We start from the raw sequence: 16158 nt of genomic DNA, 5'->3' as shown, positions 1-16158 counted from the left end.
TTCTGTTATTGTATTTATTTGTAGGATTGTTGGTTTATGATAATGTGCACTGGGCAAAGCAATCTGTTTTCATGGACATTGATAGATCACAAGTTTGTTGTTTGTGCCAATGAAATAATTGTATTAGATTTATGATTACAAACGTGCATTTTGCTGAACAAAGAATATAGTTCTATGGACAGAAATAAGACACAATTCAGATTTTTGCAATTCAGATGATTACTTTATTCAGCATCCCAAGCATATCTATATTAGATCCAAGTTCAACATTCTTTAGCAAAAATGACAATGTAAAAGGCTGAACAGTTTGTTTCTTAAAGTGATTTAGATGCAGTTTTCCCCATCATATTTTTCTTTGTGTTCAGTTCAGGTTTAAACAGAATAATATAACATTTAGGTGTAAAGATACAGAATAGTAAAGAAAAACTGGAGGCCAAAATAGCAAATATCTCCACAGCTACAGTGTATTTTCCAGGGGAGCTGACATAAGCTGGAATAAAAGTGATCCAAACTGCACAGAATATCAGTATGCTGAATGTGATGAATTTAGCTTCATTAAAATTATCAGGCAGCTTCCTAGCTAGAAAAGCTAAAACAAAGCACAAGAAAGCAAGAACTCCTATATACCCCAACACAGCCCAGAAACCTATAGCTGAGCCCAAGCTACATTCTAAAATAATCTTTTCCTTGTAGTAGTTCATGTTTTTGTATGGGAAAGGAGGAGAAACTGTTAACCAAAGTACACAGATAAGAACCTGTATGAGAGTGAAGGCAAGTACACTGAGTCTCTGCTGTGGAGGCCCAAACCATTTCATGACATTACTGCCTGGAAGTGTAGCCCTGAAGGCCATTAAGACCACTACTGTTTTCCCCAGAACACAGGAGATACAGAGGACAAAGGTGATCCCAAACGCTGTGTGGCGCAGCATACAGGACCACTCAGAGGGCTGACCAATGAAAGTAAGTGAACAGAGGAAGCACAGCGTCAGAGAGAAGAGCAGCAGGAAGCTCAGCTCAGAATTGTTGGCTTTAACAATGGGAGTGTCTTTTTCTATAAGAAATAAAATACCTACTAACACAGTCAATACGGCTCCAAGCAAGGAAAAAAATATCAGTATTATCCCCATATCCTCTGTAAATGAAAGAAACTCTACAACCTTTAAAACACATTTATCTTTGAGAACATTAGACCAATATTCTCCTGGACACTGCTCACAGTTATTTGAATCTGCAAAATAATTATGGTTATTATCATTAGGAAGGGAAATATATTTTATCTGAAGGATTTATTTATTAATACTATTATAGAGAAACTGTATCTTAAATAGTAAAAGAATGATACAGAATGTACAATTAACAAATATTCTTTGAAACTTGTTGAGGCTGAAATTACCTGTCTTGTTACTGATCTCTCCTTCTGCACATGGTATACAGTCATAGCAGCAGACAGGCCTTCCTTTCTGTGCAGCTTTCCTGGTTCCTGGAGGACAGCTCTCACTGCACACAGACCTCGGCTTCTAAAATACAATACAATTTGGCTACAATGTTGGAATAATACGATTTTATGTGTTTATGCCACAATTGCATGTTAAATAATGAAATCTTGTAGAATCAGTGTGATATAGAACAAAAGATAAAGGCATTTATTTATTTATTTATTTATTTGTTTGTTTGTTTGTTTATTATTTTATTTATTTATTTCAGTTAACATCGTATTTTTTTTAAATACTGCATTCACCTCTCTTTTCTCTCCAGCCCAGATTATATCTTCATGATTTAGTACAAATTGCTGTCCAGCTGGCAGAGAGGCATCATAATAGCCCACAACCTTAAACACCACTTCTCCATTGAGCCCTCGTTGCCAGTTCAACACATCATATTTTGCAGCCATTGCCCCAGGGTTGTCGAACAAAATATGATCACCTATTTTAGTGGTAAAATTTAACTTTTTTAGAGACTCAACAACCTTAAGATTGAAAAGAAAACAAGTATTAAATCCAGGATAATGCCAGTCATGGATATTGCCTGCATTGCTTCTCTTCTTTGTGTTACCTGCCATGATTGTATTGTTTTGTTTTTCTCACAGCTCTTTTCTGTGCATCCCAACAGGCTGTGTAGTGAATGTGCCACAGCATAAACTGCATTGTAGACATTATTTGTAAATCTCAGTTCTGATAAATCTTTATTATAATTTTTAAATTGAATCATCTCTTCATATTTGCTGCAGTAGCTTTCAGTCTGAGAAACCTTTCCATCTTTATCCAAGCAAGGGAAATCTTTTTGCCAAAATCCATTGAGAGCATAGTCAGCAAACCCAGCAATTTTCAGTTTTCCCATATCAAATCCAATAGATCCACCTAGTACAGTAAAACTTGCTGGTGTTGCTAGTCCACCAGTAAAAATCCATGTAACACCAATGATTTGGTAGCCGGTTAGATTATATACAATAAGCTGTTCTGTTAGAATGTTCATATCAAAGGAGGAGAGAAATACAATGATTACTTTGGCTGTCCCTTTCTTAATAATATCAGCAGTTTTTTTCATTTTAGAAGGAACTGAGCGGTCAAACTTCTCAGAGTACTCAACACATATTCCCTCCTCTTTGGCTGCTTTCAGGAAAATAGCAATTCCACTGTTTCCATAATCATTATCACTGTTCACAGCTCCTATCCAAGTCCAGCCAAGGTGCTTGACCAAATATGCCAGACCTGTACCAAAGTGGTAATTACTAAGTATGGTCCTGAAGAAAGATGGGTACTCTTTAATGTTACTAAGACATTCACATGTGGCAGCATGGCTTACCTGAAGGAAGAAAGACGGGTAAAATAATTAATGCCTGTTTGCTTTTCTGTGCTTCCTACACCAAAAGTTCTCTACCAAGAGATAATTATGCATGAGACAGATACAGTAGAAGAACACAAAATCAAGTGTTATAAAGTAAAAGCTTATAATGTATTATATGATGTATAGGATGTATGACATTTCTTCTTGTATTCTCAGGCAAATAATGATGATAGGAAAAATAACATGTATTCATTAAGCTTTACGACTCAGTCCTGGTCTGGTTTCCTGTGGGTACTGAGTTAATCCTGGAAACACTGCCCTTAATGCAAACTCCCTGTTACACGATGCACACACTGAAGAAACCACAGCATACAATTGTAAAACATGCAAAAATCTACACAGGGGTTTATGTAATATACTGTTTATGTAATATGCTGTATATATATATATATATATATATATATATATATATATATATATATATATATATATATATATATATATATATATATAGCATAAACATTTATGTTTGAGGAAAAATAAACATGATTATTATAATTTACCTAATTTGTTTCAAATCTAATTCAAAGAGCCTCAGATCTGGGGATTGATATTTAACAAATAGAACTAAAATAAATATATAATGACTTTAAATTTCTTTGTTAATAAAGATAATCTCATATGCATATTTAAGTCTATAAAACCCATTGTTATTAAACAATAATTAAAACCATTAATCCTTACCACTGGGATCTGAAATGGTCCTGTAGTTTTTGTGAGTGCTACAGTAGGAGTAGACTCTGACTCTCCTATGATGGCTTGTACTACTGCTTGTCCAGAACAGGCACCATCTGCTGTCATGTCCTGACCGTTCATCAAAGCCATGGTTGCTTTCATAGATAACAAACCTGAGCGACAGCTGTCATAAATCCTGTAACCAACTGTGATATTTGGGAGCAGGCTGTTGCTTCTGTTGATTTCTTCAATGGCAAAAATCATAGCCTGAGTATGGCGTAATTCACGTAGATCAAAGCTACAAATATACATACATGAAAATCACATCAAATTTCAAATATTTTTTCATAAAATGAAAAGTTTTGTATTCAGAAATACAAATCACACAACCCACAACCGCAATTATTTTAAATTGTCCACTATAACAAACCTATAGCAGATTAAAGGTTGAGGTTTTTCAGTGTATGTCAATGACTGCATCTGTGTTTCACGATGTATTGTAAATATTGCTCCAATAATCACATCTCCATGTTTAGACAGCAAAGGATTTGATGGGTTTTCCAGAATATGGCAATATTCTCCCTTTGCCAGGCTAAAAGAAAAGAGTAGTACAATGAATAACATCACAAAGTGTTTCCACTGCTTTTGCTGCATTACTCTCAAAATGATATCTTCATGATATATTTATTGACATGCTCTGAGTCTTCTGGGTATGACAGTTTGGGTTGGATAAATCAGAGAGGTGGTGAGATTTGTGATGTCATTCAGGGACATTATGTTGTCTGCAACTCTCAGTTATTTCTGTTGTAATTAATTCAATAAAGACCACAAAAAATATTTTCAACCATAAAAAAAATATTTTTGGTTTGTATATTTTGGGCTCACATGACCTGTCAAACAGTGTGGAAAATCTGTCTGTTCATTCAATAATTTGTGTGATCTCTAATCTTTAGGTGAATTTCTGTCATATTGCACCTACCTGGAAGCTAATAAGTATTAATTTTCAGATACATCAGATTTTATCAATTCTATACACATTTCCATAATAAAAACAGGTGTTTATTTATATCTTGGTGAAGACGGAGTTTCCTTAGAAGGACAGTGTATCCTCCAACATGGATATATCCTTTCCAGACTACTGGCTGACGTGTTTGCTTGCTCCGTGCTCAAATGTTGGATTTTTCTTCTTTTTTGTGTGTTTCTTGTTTTTCTGCAGTGCATAAATGTCATGCATTGCTAACATACAACAAAGTCATTGTTTGCTCCCAGAGTCACCACCGAAACCATCCCGGGGGCCACGAAGCACCAGGCTCGAGTGAGTTAGCTGACACCAGGAGAGCGCTTCGGAGATGGTGACGCAAACGAGGCAAGAGCGGAGGGCTCCATGCTAGGCTAAAAGCTCACACTAGCTGCCTGCTAGCGAATGTGTGGCCCATGGAAAACAAACTGGACGAGCACCGAGGATTACAACTCAATGGGAAATCAGAGAGTGCTGCACCCTGATTTTCACCGAGACCTGGCTCTCAGACAGAGTCCCAAAGGACAACATTCAGCTACAGACTCACTCTGTTCACCAAGGCGACCAAACGGCCGCGTTCGGTAAGGCTAATGGGGGAGGGGTGTGTGTTTGTCAACAACTTGTGGTGTGGAGATATACAGACAGTTGATGAACACTGTTCACCAGATGTGGAGTTTCTACTGCTGAAGTGCGATCTTTATTATCTACTATGGGAATTTACTGCTGTGTTTTTGGCCACTGTTTACATCCCCCCGCGAGCTAACTCCACGGCAGCACTCAGCAAACTCCATGACTTCATCAGCACATTAGAAACGGCTCATCCTGTTTTTATTGTTGCTGGCGACTTCAACCAGTGTAGTTTACAGACTGTATTCCCCAAATACCACCAGCATGTGGACATTCCCACCCGTGAAAGAACACTCTGGACCATGTTTACAGCAACGTACTTGGTGCATACAGGGCTGCACCCCACCCCCACTTCAGGCGCTCAGACCACATCTCTTTGTTCCTGTACCCTGCTTACAGACAAAGACTGAAACAAGCACACCCTGTCACCAAACAGGTTAAACTCTGGACCCCAGAAACTGAGAGCACCCTGCTCGACTGTTTTGCTCTGACAGTCTGGGATGTGTTTAAAGGTGCAGCTACTCTGGAGGACTCTTCCATCAGCGTACAGAACTATGCTGAGTATATGACTGGGTACATCAGCACTTGTGTCGATAACCCACCATACAAATCAGGAAGTTTCCAAACCAGAAGCCCTGTATAAACAGGTACGTCACATGCTGCGTGCTCGATCTCTTGCATTTAGATCAAGCAATGAGACCGAGTACAAAGCTGTGAAGTATGGACTGAGAAAAGCCATTACAGTGGCCAAGAGGCAGTACAGAGAGGAGCTGGACAGCTTCTATTCTACTGCTGACTCGGGGCGGATGTGGCAAGGCCTGCAGCACATCACAGACTACAGGACCACCACCAACAATATCACCTCAACAGACAGCCTGCTGGATGACCTCAACACATTCTACACCTGCTTTGAGGCCCACAGCTACACTGCAGAGAGGGGGCTCACACACACTTGGACCACCCAACCCCTCTCCCCTCCACCAACCATATCAACAACCCATGTACACAAAGCTCTGAGGAAGATCAACCCCCGCAAAGCAGCAGGACCAGACAACTTTCCTGGGCGGGCCATCAGAGCATGTGCCAACGAGCTGATGTTCTCACCTCCATCTTCAACCTCTCCCTCAGCCAGTGCACCGTTCCTTCGTGCTTTAAAACCATGACTATCGTCCCCCTGCCTAAGAAGAGCCCACCCACCTGCCTGAATGACTACAGGCCAGTGGCATTCACTCCAATCGTCATGAAGTGTTTCGAGAGAGTGGTGCTGGCCCACATTCAGAGCAGCATACCAGACACTATTGACCCCTGCAGTATGCCTACCAGCCCAAAAGGTCCACCTCGGATGCCATTGCTACTGCCATCAACTATTCCCTCTCTTATCTGGAAAATAAGGACTCATACCTAAGGATACTCTTTATCGACTACAGCTCCGCCTTCAACACGGTCATCCCCCACAAACTCACCCACAAACTGTCCACACTTGGTCTGCACCCCACCCTCTGTGACTGGCTCCTAGACTTCCTGACTGGCAGGCCTCAGTCTGTCAGGATTGTTAGTATTACTTCAGCCAGTATCATCACAAACATTGGCACTCCACAGGGATGTGTACTCAGCCCCATCCTCTACACCCTGTTCACCTTCTACTGTGTCGCCTCCCACAAGGACAACATCATCCTGAAGTTCGGGGACAACACTACAGTGATAGGACACAGCGCTGGCGGTGACGAGGCAGCCTACAGGAGGGAGGTGGACAGTCTGGTGTCATGGTGCGGAGACAACAACCTCACCCTCAACACGGACAAGAGGACATGAGAAAGGAGAGGAGAACGCATCAGCCACTGTTCATCCGGGAGCTTGAAGTGGAGAGGGTGACCAACTTTAAATATCTGGGTGTCCACATCAGTGAGGACCTCACTTGGACACCTCACATCACGCAGCTGGTCAAGAAGGCCCAACAGCGGCTCTATTTTCTGAGGAGGCTGAGGAAGTTTGGCATGTCGCCTAAGATCCTCAGCAACTTCTACAGCTGGGTCATCAAGAGTGTCCTGACCAACTGCATCACTGTGTGGTACGGCAGCACTACTGTCATGGACCGCAAATGCCTGCAGAGAGTGGTGAAGACTGCGCAGAAGGACTCCACTGCCCTCTCTGCAGAGCATCTACCACCGCAGAGTACACAGGAGAGCTGCTTCCATCCGCACCCCAGCATGGACTCTTCACTCTTGTACCCTCAGGACGGAGGTACAGAAGTTGTGGAGGAAATTCTATTCTATTAATCAAAGATAATAGTTCAAGTGAACCTTTCCCTAAGTTGCAGAGAAGAACACAGCAGAGTCCTGTGGAATATCAAACTTCTTTATTCAATACACTTGCAAGTATGAAGTCAGTCTGTACAAGTCTGAACAGAGTGAGTTACTTGGATGTAAGACAGTTCTCCATTTATACATGGAGCTGTCTGTGTGTGTCTTCCACTGTGCGTGACTTCCTCTAATCTTGTCTTTGCACAAGCAGTGCAATGGTCACTCCGTTAGCCTCCGTTATTTCCACACACCTGTAGCCTGCAAAATTCTTGTCTCTTCAGCCTAGTGTGCAACTGGAAACAGATCAGTTCCCCTTTGTTACTTTTTTGCTGTTGTTAGTTTTTGGTGTGTGAGCGTATTGCTACAGAATATTCAATGTTCATTTTTGTTATTCACAACATTTTCTATTACAAAGTGTAAAATGCAGGACCTCAAGACTGAAGAACTCTTTCTTCCCCTCTGCCATCAGACTCCTATACAGCTGACAGGAGTTTGCAACCATATACATAACTGTTTACATTGAATTACATTTTTGCACATAAATTTTTTTTTCAGAACTGCATTACAGTACCTCACCGAGAACTGCACTACCTCACTTTATTGCCTCATTCAGAACTGCACTACCTCACTTTTTATTGCCTCTATTAAGAACTGTACCTCACCTTTATTGCCTTTATTGCTCTTATTTTTTTGCTCTTATCTTCTTTTTTTCTATTTTATTTTACTTTACTGTATGACATTTAGTGTGGACGGCAAAGTAAGAATTTCATTGTGCAGGGAAACTGTCTGTCTGTCTGTGCATATGATAATAAACACTTTAAAACCTTTGAAACCTTGGAGCAAGCCCTCAGCTGAGATTTGCTTCTTTGCTTTTTATATTGCTTGCATTTAAACTTTGGTATGAAAAATCACAGTTTTTTCTTCACTGATTTTTTTGATATCTGGTATTTTGTCCCTGCCCTCTTCTTTGAGCACTTTTAAATATTGTCTTGGATTTGACAGTTTGATCACTTTGTTTTGTGGTAAGGACCAGAACTGTTGTTACCCTGTCAGTAATCCTCATGCATATGCATCTTTATTCTGGTTGGGGTGCACTTGTTTTTTTGTTGTCAGAAAGTACTGTTGAGTTTCCCATTTTGTTGAGTTTCCCATTTCCCATTGTACATTCTAGTACAATGGTTGTGGGCTTTCCACAACCATTATACTAGGTTGTCCAAAGCCGTTGCAGAACCTCAGGCTGCAGAAAAGGGGTGGATGAAAATATGTCAGCAAACTGGTCAAACAGCTCCCTTCTCTCAAGATCACTGGACAGGCCAAGGTCACTGAGCTCCCAGATTCAAGGAAGTCTGCCGTTCACCTTGATTGAGATGGTGATTGCATTGGGTGAAGTCAAATTATGGGGGGCACAGCCAGTTTAATAGGGCTTGACAGCTTATTGTGGGCCTAGAGGATCTGGTTCATGCTTCCTTTCCATCTCCAGGGTGGCCATTGCATACTGGAGGAACTCCAGCTTCTCACTGGGGGTGCTGGAACCTCATATCTCTATGGACTTCAGGTCATTCAGTGACAGAGGGCTCATGAAGTGGTCCAGAACCAGTTCCTTAACAACTCCCTTAGCCATATGCTGTTCAGGCTGAAGCCACCTTTTAGCACTATGCAGTAAATGCCCAACCCTTGTCTATTCCTTCCGGCTTCAGCATATCTGTCCCTTATGTGTCCCTTATGTAAAAGTCTGTACAGTAACAACCCCCCCACCTAACACCAAACTAATTAATATTGGAGCATTTTCTCTGCCCTTTTAACCCCTGGATTTGGACTTTTGTTTAATTTGTATTCTTTTTCGGTGGACATCGCTTCGCATTTGTTCTGATGTGGGATGCTGCTTTGCTTCCTGTTTCCCATGGAGGACACAGCCTCACTTCTTGGCTGCGGAGGATGTCACCAGCCAGATTTTGCTTTATGTTTATTTTTTGGTGTCCTGCCACATCGCCCCACACCTGTTCTGGTGAGGGACGTCGCTTCACTTCCTGTTTTTCCGTGGAGAATGCCGTCTCACTTCATGTCCATGGGGGGTGTTGCAGGCCCGTATGTTTGCCCTATTTTTTTTTATTATGTTCTTTTCCTTTGTTGTGAAGGATTTTTCACTCACTCCCTTTCTCCCTTTCTGGGTTTCTGGACGTGGGTCTGGCCGCGGCTTGTTCGGAGTGGTCGCTCTTCTGGGGACATCACTCGGCACTTCTGCTTGGCTGGGGATTAGACTCTGCACTTCTGTTCAGCTGGGGACATCAGTTGTCATTTCTGCTTGGCTGGGGATGTTGCTCGGCACTTCTATTCCGCCGAGGATGCCACGCGGCCCTTCTGCTTTGTTGTGAATGTCGCTTGGCCTTTCTGTTCGGCTGTGAACAATGCTCGGCCCTTCTGTTCAGCTGTGGACATTCCTCGGCACCTCTTTTGTTTTGTCTTTTTTTTGTCAGTGTTTGGTTTTGTTTGTTTTATTAATTTGTTTTATTAATCAGTAAATAAATGTTTCTTTTACTATCCTGCATTTGGGTCTGTTTTAACCCCAGTACACTGAAAGGCTGTTCATTTTTGATCCAAATCATGAAGGATGCATGTTAATGTCATGTATGAATTGGACACAGACAGGTCTGTTAGTTATTCAGGCTTTTCATGTAAAGTGACCCCTTATGCAAACCCAGATGTGATTTCTCTGATGGAGACTATAGAAGATGCATTTGAAAAGTAAATGATTACTTACCATTCATCACCTAGTACAAGCATTTTGTTTGGGAATTTTATTCTCAGTTCTGTTATTGAATTTATTTGTAGGATTGTTGGTATATGATAATGTGCACTGGACCAAGCACTCTTTTTTCATGGACATTGATAGATTACAAGATGTTTGTGCCAGTGAAATAATTGTATTAGATTTATGATTACAAAAATGGATTTTGCTGAACACAGAATATATTTCTATGGACAGAAATAAGAAACAATTAAGATTTTTGCATGATCATTTTATTCAGGTCCCAAAAATATCTATATTAGATCCAAGTTCAACATTCTTTAGCAAAAATGACAATGCAAAAGGCTGAAAATTTGTTTCTTAAAGTGATTTAGATGCAGTTTTCCCCATCATATTTTTCTTTGTGTTCAGTTCAGGTTTAAACAGAATAATATAACATTTAGGTGTAAAGATACAGAATAGCAGGGCAAAACTGGAGGCCAAAATAGCAAATATCTCCACGGCTACAGTGTATTTTCCAGGAGAGCTGACATAAGCTGGAATAAAAGTGATCCAAACTGCACAGAATATAAGTATGCTGAATGTAATGAATTTAGCTTCATTAAAATTATCAGGCAGCTTCCTAGCTAGAAAAGCTAAAACAAAGCACAAGAAAGCAAGAACTCCTATATACCCCAACACAGCCCAGAAACCTATAGCTGAGCCCAAACTACATTCTAATATTATTTTTTCTTTGTAGTAGTTCATGTTTTTGTATGGGAAAGGAGGAGAAACTGTTAACCAAAGTACACAGATAAGAACCTGTATGAGAGTGAAGGCGAGTACACTGAGTCTCTGTTGTAGAGGCCCAAACCATTTCATGACATTACTGCCTGGAAGTGTAGCCCTGAAGGCCATTAACACAACTACAGTTTTCCCCAGAACACAGGAGATACAGAGGACAAAGGTGATCCCAAACGCTGTGTGACGCAGCATACAGGACCACTCAGAGGGCTGACCAATGAAAGTAAGTGAACAGAGGAAACACAGAGTCAGAGAGAAGAGCAGCAGGAAGCTCAGCTCAGAGTTGTTGGCTTTAACAATGGGAGTGTCTTTTTCTATAAAAAATAAAATTGCTACTAACACAGTTAATGTAGCTCCAAGCAAGGAAAAAAATATCAGTATTATCCCCATATCCTCTGTAAATGACATAAACTCTACAATCTTTAAAACACATTTATCTTTGAGAGCATTAGACCAATATTCTCCTGGACACTGCTCACAGTTATTTGAATCTGCAAAATAATTATGGTTATTATCATTAGGAAGGGAAATATATTTTATCTGAGGAATGTATGTATTAATACCATTATAGAGGAACTGTATCCTAAATAATAAAAGAAGGATACAGAATGTACAATTAACAAATATTCTTTGAAACTTGTTGAGGCTGAAATTACCTGTCTTGTTACTGATCTCTCCTTCTGCACATGGTATACAGTCATAGCAGCAGACAGGCCTTCCTTTCTGTGCAGCTTTCCTGGTTCCTGGAGGACAGCTCTCACTGCACACAGACCTCGGCTTCTAAAATACAATATAATTTGGCTACAATGTTGGAATAATAAGATTTTATGTGTTTATGCCATAATTGCATGTTAAATAATGAAATTCTGTAGAATCAGTCGGATAGAACAAAAGATAAAGGCATTTTTTTATTTGTTTATTTATTCATTAAATTATTTCACTTAACATTGTATTTTATTAAAATACTGCATTCACCTCTCTTTTCTCTCCAGCCCAGATTATATCTTCATGATTTAGTACAAATTGCTGTCCAGCTGGCAGAGAGGAATCATAATAGCCCACAACCTTAAACACCACTTCTCCATTGAGTCCTCGTTGCCAGTTCAACACATCATACTTCGCAGCCATTGCCCCAGTGTTGTCAAACAAAATATGGTCTCCTATTTTAGTGGTAAAATTTAACTTTCTTAGAGACTCAACAACCTTCAGTTTGAAAAAAAAAAAAAAACAGGTATAATACCAGGATAATGCCAGTCATGGATATTGCCTGCATTGCCTCTCTTCTTTGTGTTACCTGCCATGATTGTATTGTTTTGTTTTTCTCACAGCTCTTTTCTGTGCATCTCAACAGGCTGTGCAGAGAATGTGCCACAGCATAAACTGCATTGTAGACATTATTTGTATATCTCAGTTCTGATAAATCTTTACTATAGTTTTTAAATTGTATCATCTCTTCATATTTGCTGCAGTAGCTTTCAGTCTGAGAAACCTTTCCATCTTTATCCAAGCAAGGGAAATCTTTTTGCCAAAATCCATTGAGAGCATAGTCAGCAAACCCAGCAATTTTCAGTTTTCCCACATCAAAACCAATAGATCCACCCAGTACAGTAAAACTCGCTGGTGTTGCTAGTCCACCAGAAAAAATCCATGTAACACCAATGATTTGGTAGCCGGTGAGATTATTTAGAATTAGCTGTTCTATTAGAATGTTCACATCAAAGGAGGCGAAAAATACAATGATTACTTTGGCCGTGCCTTTCTTAATGATATCAGCAATTTTTTTCATTTTAGAAGGAACTGACCGATCAAACTTCTCAGAATACTCAACACATATTCCCTCCTCTTTGGCTGCTTTCAGAAAAACAGCAATTCCACTGTTTCCATAATCATTATCACTGTTCAATGCTCCCACCCAAGTCCAGCCAAAGTGCTTGACCAAATATGCCAGAGCTCTACCGTAGTAGTAGTCACTACGTATGGTCCTGAAGAAAGTTGGGTACTCTTTTATGTTGCTCAAACATTCACATGTGGCAGAAGGGCTTACCTGAAGAAAAAAAGACACGAAAAAGAAATTAAGGCCCGTTTGCATTTCTGTGCATTTTACACTAAATGTTCTCTACCAAGAGAAAATTATGTACATTTTTGCCTTTTTTAATTATGCGATTTCTGACAGATAAATGGAACAACTTAAAAGGAGGTGTTTTAAATTAAAATCTTGTTTATTATGTACAATATTTTCTCTTGTATATTTAGGCAAATACTGATGGTAGGAAGAATAAAATTCATTCACAGAGCTTTACCACTCAATCCCACAAATCCTGGTTTGATTTTTAGTGGGTAGAGAGCTAATCATGTAAACATTGTGCATAATACACAAATAGACAATGTAATGTTGACATTTTGCTTGTCTGCATGTTAATGGACAGTGGGTGGAATTGGAGATCGCTGAGGAAACCCCACAAACAAGCTTAAAACATGCAAAACTTTACCCTGATGTTAACCCAAGTACAGAAATGATATATTGCATAAACATTTATATTTGAGGAATAGTAAACATGATTATCATAATTTAGCTACTTATGAGAAATGAATTTCAATTCTAATTCAAAGAGCCTTGGATCTGAGGATTTATATTTAGCACATTGGACAAAATATAAATATATAATGACTTCAATAAAGATCTCATATGCATATTTAAGTCTGTAAAATACATTGTTATTAAACAATTATTAATCCTTACCACTGGTATCTGAAATGGTCCTGTAGATTTTGTGAGTACTATAGTAGGGGTAGACTCTGATTCTCCTATGATTGCTTGTACTACTGCTTGTCCATAACAGGCACCATCTGCTGTCATGTCCTGACCGTTCATCAAAGCCATGGCTGCTTTCATGGATAACAAACCTGAGCGACAGCTGTCATAAATCCTGTAACCAACTGTGATATTTGGGAGCAAGCCATTGCTTCTGTTGATTTCTTCAATGGCAAAAATCATAGCCTGAGTATGGCGTAATTCACGTAGGTCAATGCTGCAAATATACATAAAAATCATATGAAATTTTCAATAATTCTTTCATGAAATGAAAAGTAAAGTAATAAAATTAAGAAATGCAAATTATTTTAAAATTTCTAGATTCCCCACAGTTGCAATCAGGTTAAATTGTCCAATACAACAAACCTATTGCAGATTAAAGGTTGAGGTTTTTCAGTGTATGTCAATGACTGCATCTGCGTTTCACGATGTATTGTAAATATAGCTCCAATTATCACATCTCCATGGTTAGACAGCAAAGGATTTGATGGGTTTTTCAGAATGTGGCAATATTCTCCCTTTGCCAGGCTAAGAGAAAAGAGTAGTACAAGGGATAACATCACAAAGTGTTTCCACTGCTTTTGCTGTATTACTCTCAAAAGGATATCTTCATGATATATTTATTGACATGCTCTGGGTCTTCTGGGTATGACAGTTTGGATTGGACAATCAGAGAGATGGTAAGATTTGTGATGTCACTGAAAGACAGGATGCTGCCTGTAAATCTCAGTTATTTCTGTTGTACTTTATTCAATAAAGAATTCAAAAAATATTTTCATCCACAATTGTTGCTTTGTATATTCTGACCAATTTGTTGCTTTGTATATTCTGACCAATTTGTATATTCTGGGCCTGCATGAGATAGCAAACAGTGTGGACAATCTGTGTGTTCATTTAATCATTTGCGGGATCTATAACCTTTAGGTGAATTCCTGTCATATTGCTCCTATGTAGAAGCCTATAAGTATTCGCTTTCAGAAAAATCACATTTTATCACTTCTATACACATTTTAATACAAAAACATATGGTAAGTATTTATATTTTGGTGGAAACAGTTTCCTTACAAGGATATTGTAGCATCCAACACAGATATATCCTAACCAGACTACAGGAGTTTTGCTTATTTGCTATTTAAAGCACATGTTTTTATATTTTGCTATGGAAAATCACAGTTCGCAAACTATTTATGTGAATTCTGAACCTTGTTTATTATATATTTTGTCTTCAATGAATTTTGTGATATCTGGTATTTTGTCCCTGCTCTGTTCTTCGAGCATTTTAAATATTGTCTTAGATTTGACAGTTGTGACCCTGTCAGTAATCCTCATGCATATGGATCTTTACTCTAGGTGGGGTGCAAGAAGGATAAGTCCTCACCCAATGCACAAACTCTATGGCTGGTATGGCTGGGACTATTCCCTGCCTGAACACCAGGGGGACATTCTGGTAAACTTTGTTTACCTGTGCCATGTGTCTTTGTTTTTGTTTTTTATATCACGTTTTAGCCCCGACCTTACTTTATCCAGTCCTGCATCTGCACAACTGATCCTTGTGTTTCTATGATTGTCACCTCCATTTATACCTGTTGTCTTGTGCCTGTTATTCACTGAGTCGTTGTGTTTGTGGTCATGGTTTCCTAGTTTCCTAGTGTTTCTAGCACTTTGTTATTTTTCCCCTAATTAAACCCCTTTTTACATAGGACTTCTATTCGCTAGAACATTTGTTTTTTGAAAGAAACTTTATTTATAATTTATATTTATATTATTAATATAGTTATTTATAATAACTTTATTTATGTATTTACCTCTTTTTTCTCCAGTCCAGACTATATCTTCAGGGTTTAGTTAAATGTTCTAGCAAATATAAATCAAATTCTTAGCGAATATATATATATATATATATATATATATATATATATATATATATATATATATATATATATAAGATAGTCTGCTCCAATACTCTGCATTCATTCATTCATTCATTCATTCATTTTCTACTGCTTATCCGAACTTCTCGGGTCACGGGGAGCCTGTGCCTATCTCAGGCGTCATCGGGCATCAAGGCAGGATACACCCTGGACGGAGTGCCAACCCATTGCAGGGCACACACACACTCTCATTCACTCACGCAATCACACACTACAGACAATTTTCCAGAGATGCCAATCAACCTACCATGCATGTCTTTGGACCAGGGGAGGAAATCGGAGTACCTGGAGGAAACCCCCGAGGCACGGGGAGAACATGCGAACTCCACACACACAAGGTGGAGGTGGGAATCAAAACCCCAACCCTGAAGGTGTGAGGTGGACGTGCTAACACCCCCCCCCCCCCAATACACTGCATCAAA

The 16158-nt window shown here is 39.3% G+C and overlaps 2 protein-coding genes across 2 annotated transcripts; both read right to left on the bottom strand.

Moving 5' to 3' along the window:
- Nucleotides 1–314: 314 nt before the first annotated feature.
- LOC113652524 (extracellular calcium-sensing receptor-like) lies at nucleotides 315–4905 on the bottom strand. Its single transcript, XM_047822804.1, has 7 exons — nucleotides 4883–4905; nucleotides 3950–4111; nucleotides 3529–3817; nucleotides 2053–2802; nucleotides 1739–1966; nucleotides 1394–1517; nucleotides 315–1228 (listed from the first exon to the last, which is right to left on the bottom strand). The coding sequence occupies exons 1-7, from the start codon at nucleotides 4903–4905 to the stop codon at nucleotides 315–317; spliced, it is 2490 nt and encodes an 829-aa protein (XP_047678760.1).
- A 5665-nt stretch (nucleotides 4906–10570) lies between these two features.
- LOC113652523 (extracellular calcium-sensing receptor-like) lies at nucleotides 10571–15382 on the bottom strand. Its single transcript, XM_027161637.2, has 7 exons — nucleotides 15324–15382; nucleotides 14172–14333; nucleotides 13734–14022; nucleotides 12288–13037; nucleotides 11969–12196; nucleotides 11650–11773; nucleotides 10571–11484 (listed from the first exon to the last, which is right to left on the bottom strand). The coding sequence occupies exons 1-7, from the start codon at nucleotides 15380–15382 to the stop codon at nucleotides 10571–10573; spliced, it is 2526 nt and encodes an 841-aa protein (XP_027017438.2).
- Nucleotides 15383–16158: the final 776 nt, after the last annotated feature.

Source organism: Tachysurus fulvidraco, chromosome 13 (genome assembly GCF_022655615.1).
Source record: "Tachysurus fulvidraco isolate hzauxx_2018 chromosome 13, HZAU_PFXX_2.0, whole genome shotgun sequence".
In the NCBI taxonomy this organism is placed as follows: domain Eukaryota; kingdom Metazoa; phylum Chordata; class Actinopteri; order Siluriformes; family Bagridae; genus Tachysurus; species Tachysurus fulvidraco.
This window is presented reverse-complemented; position numbering and strand designations above follow the sequence as displayed.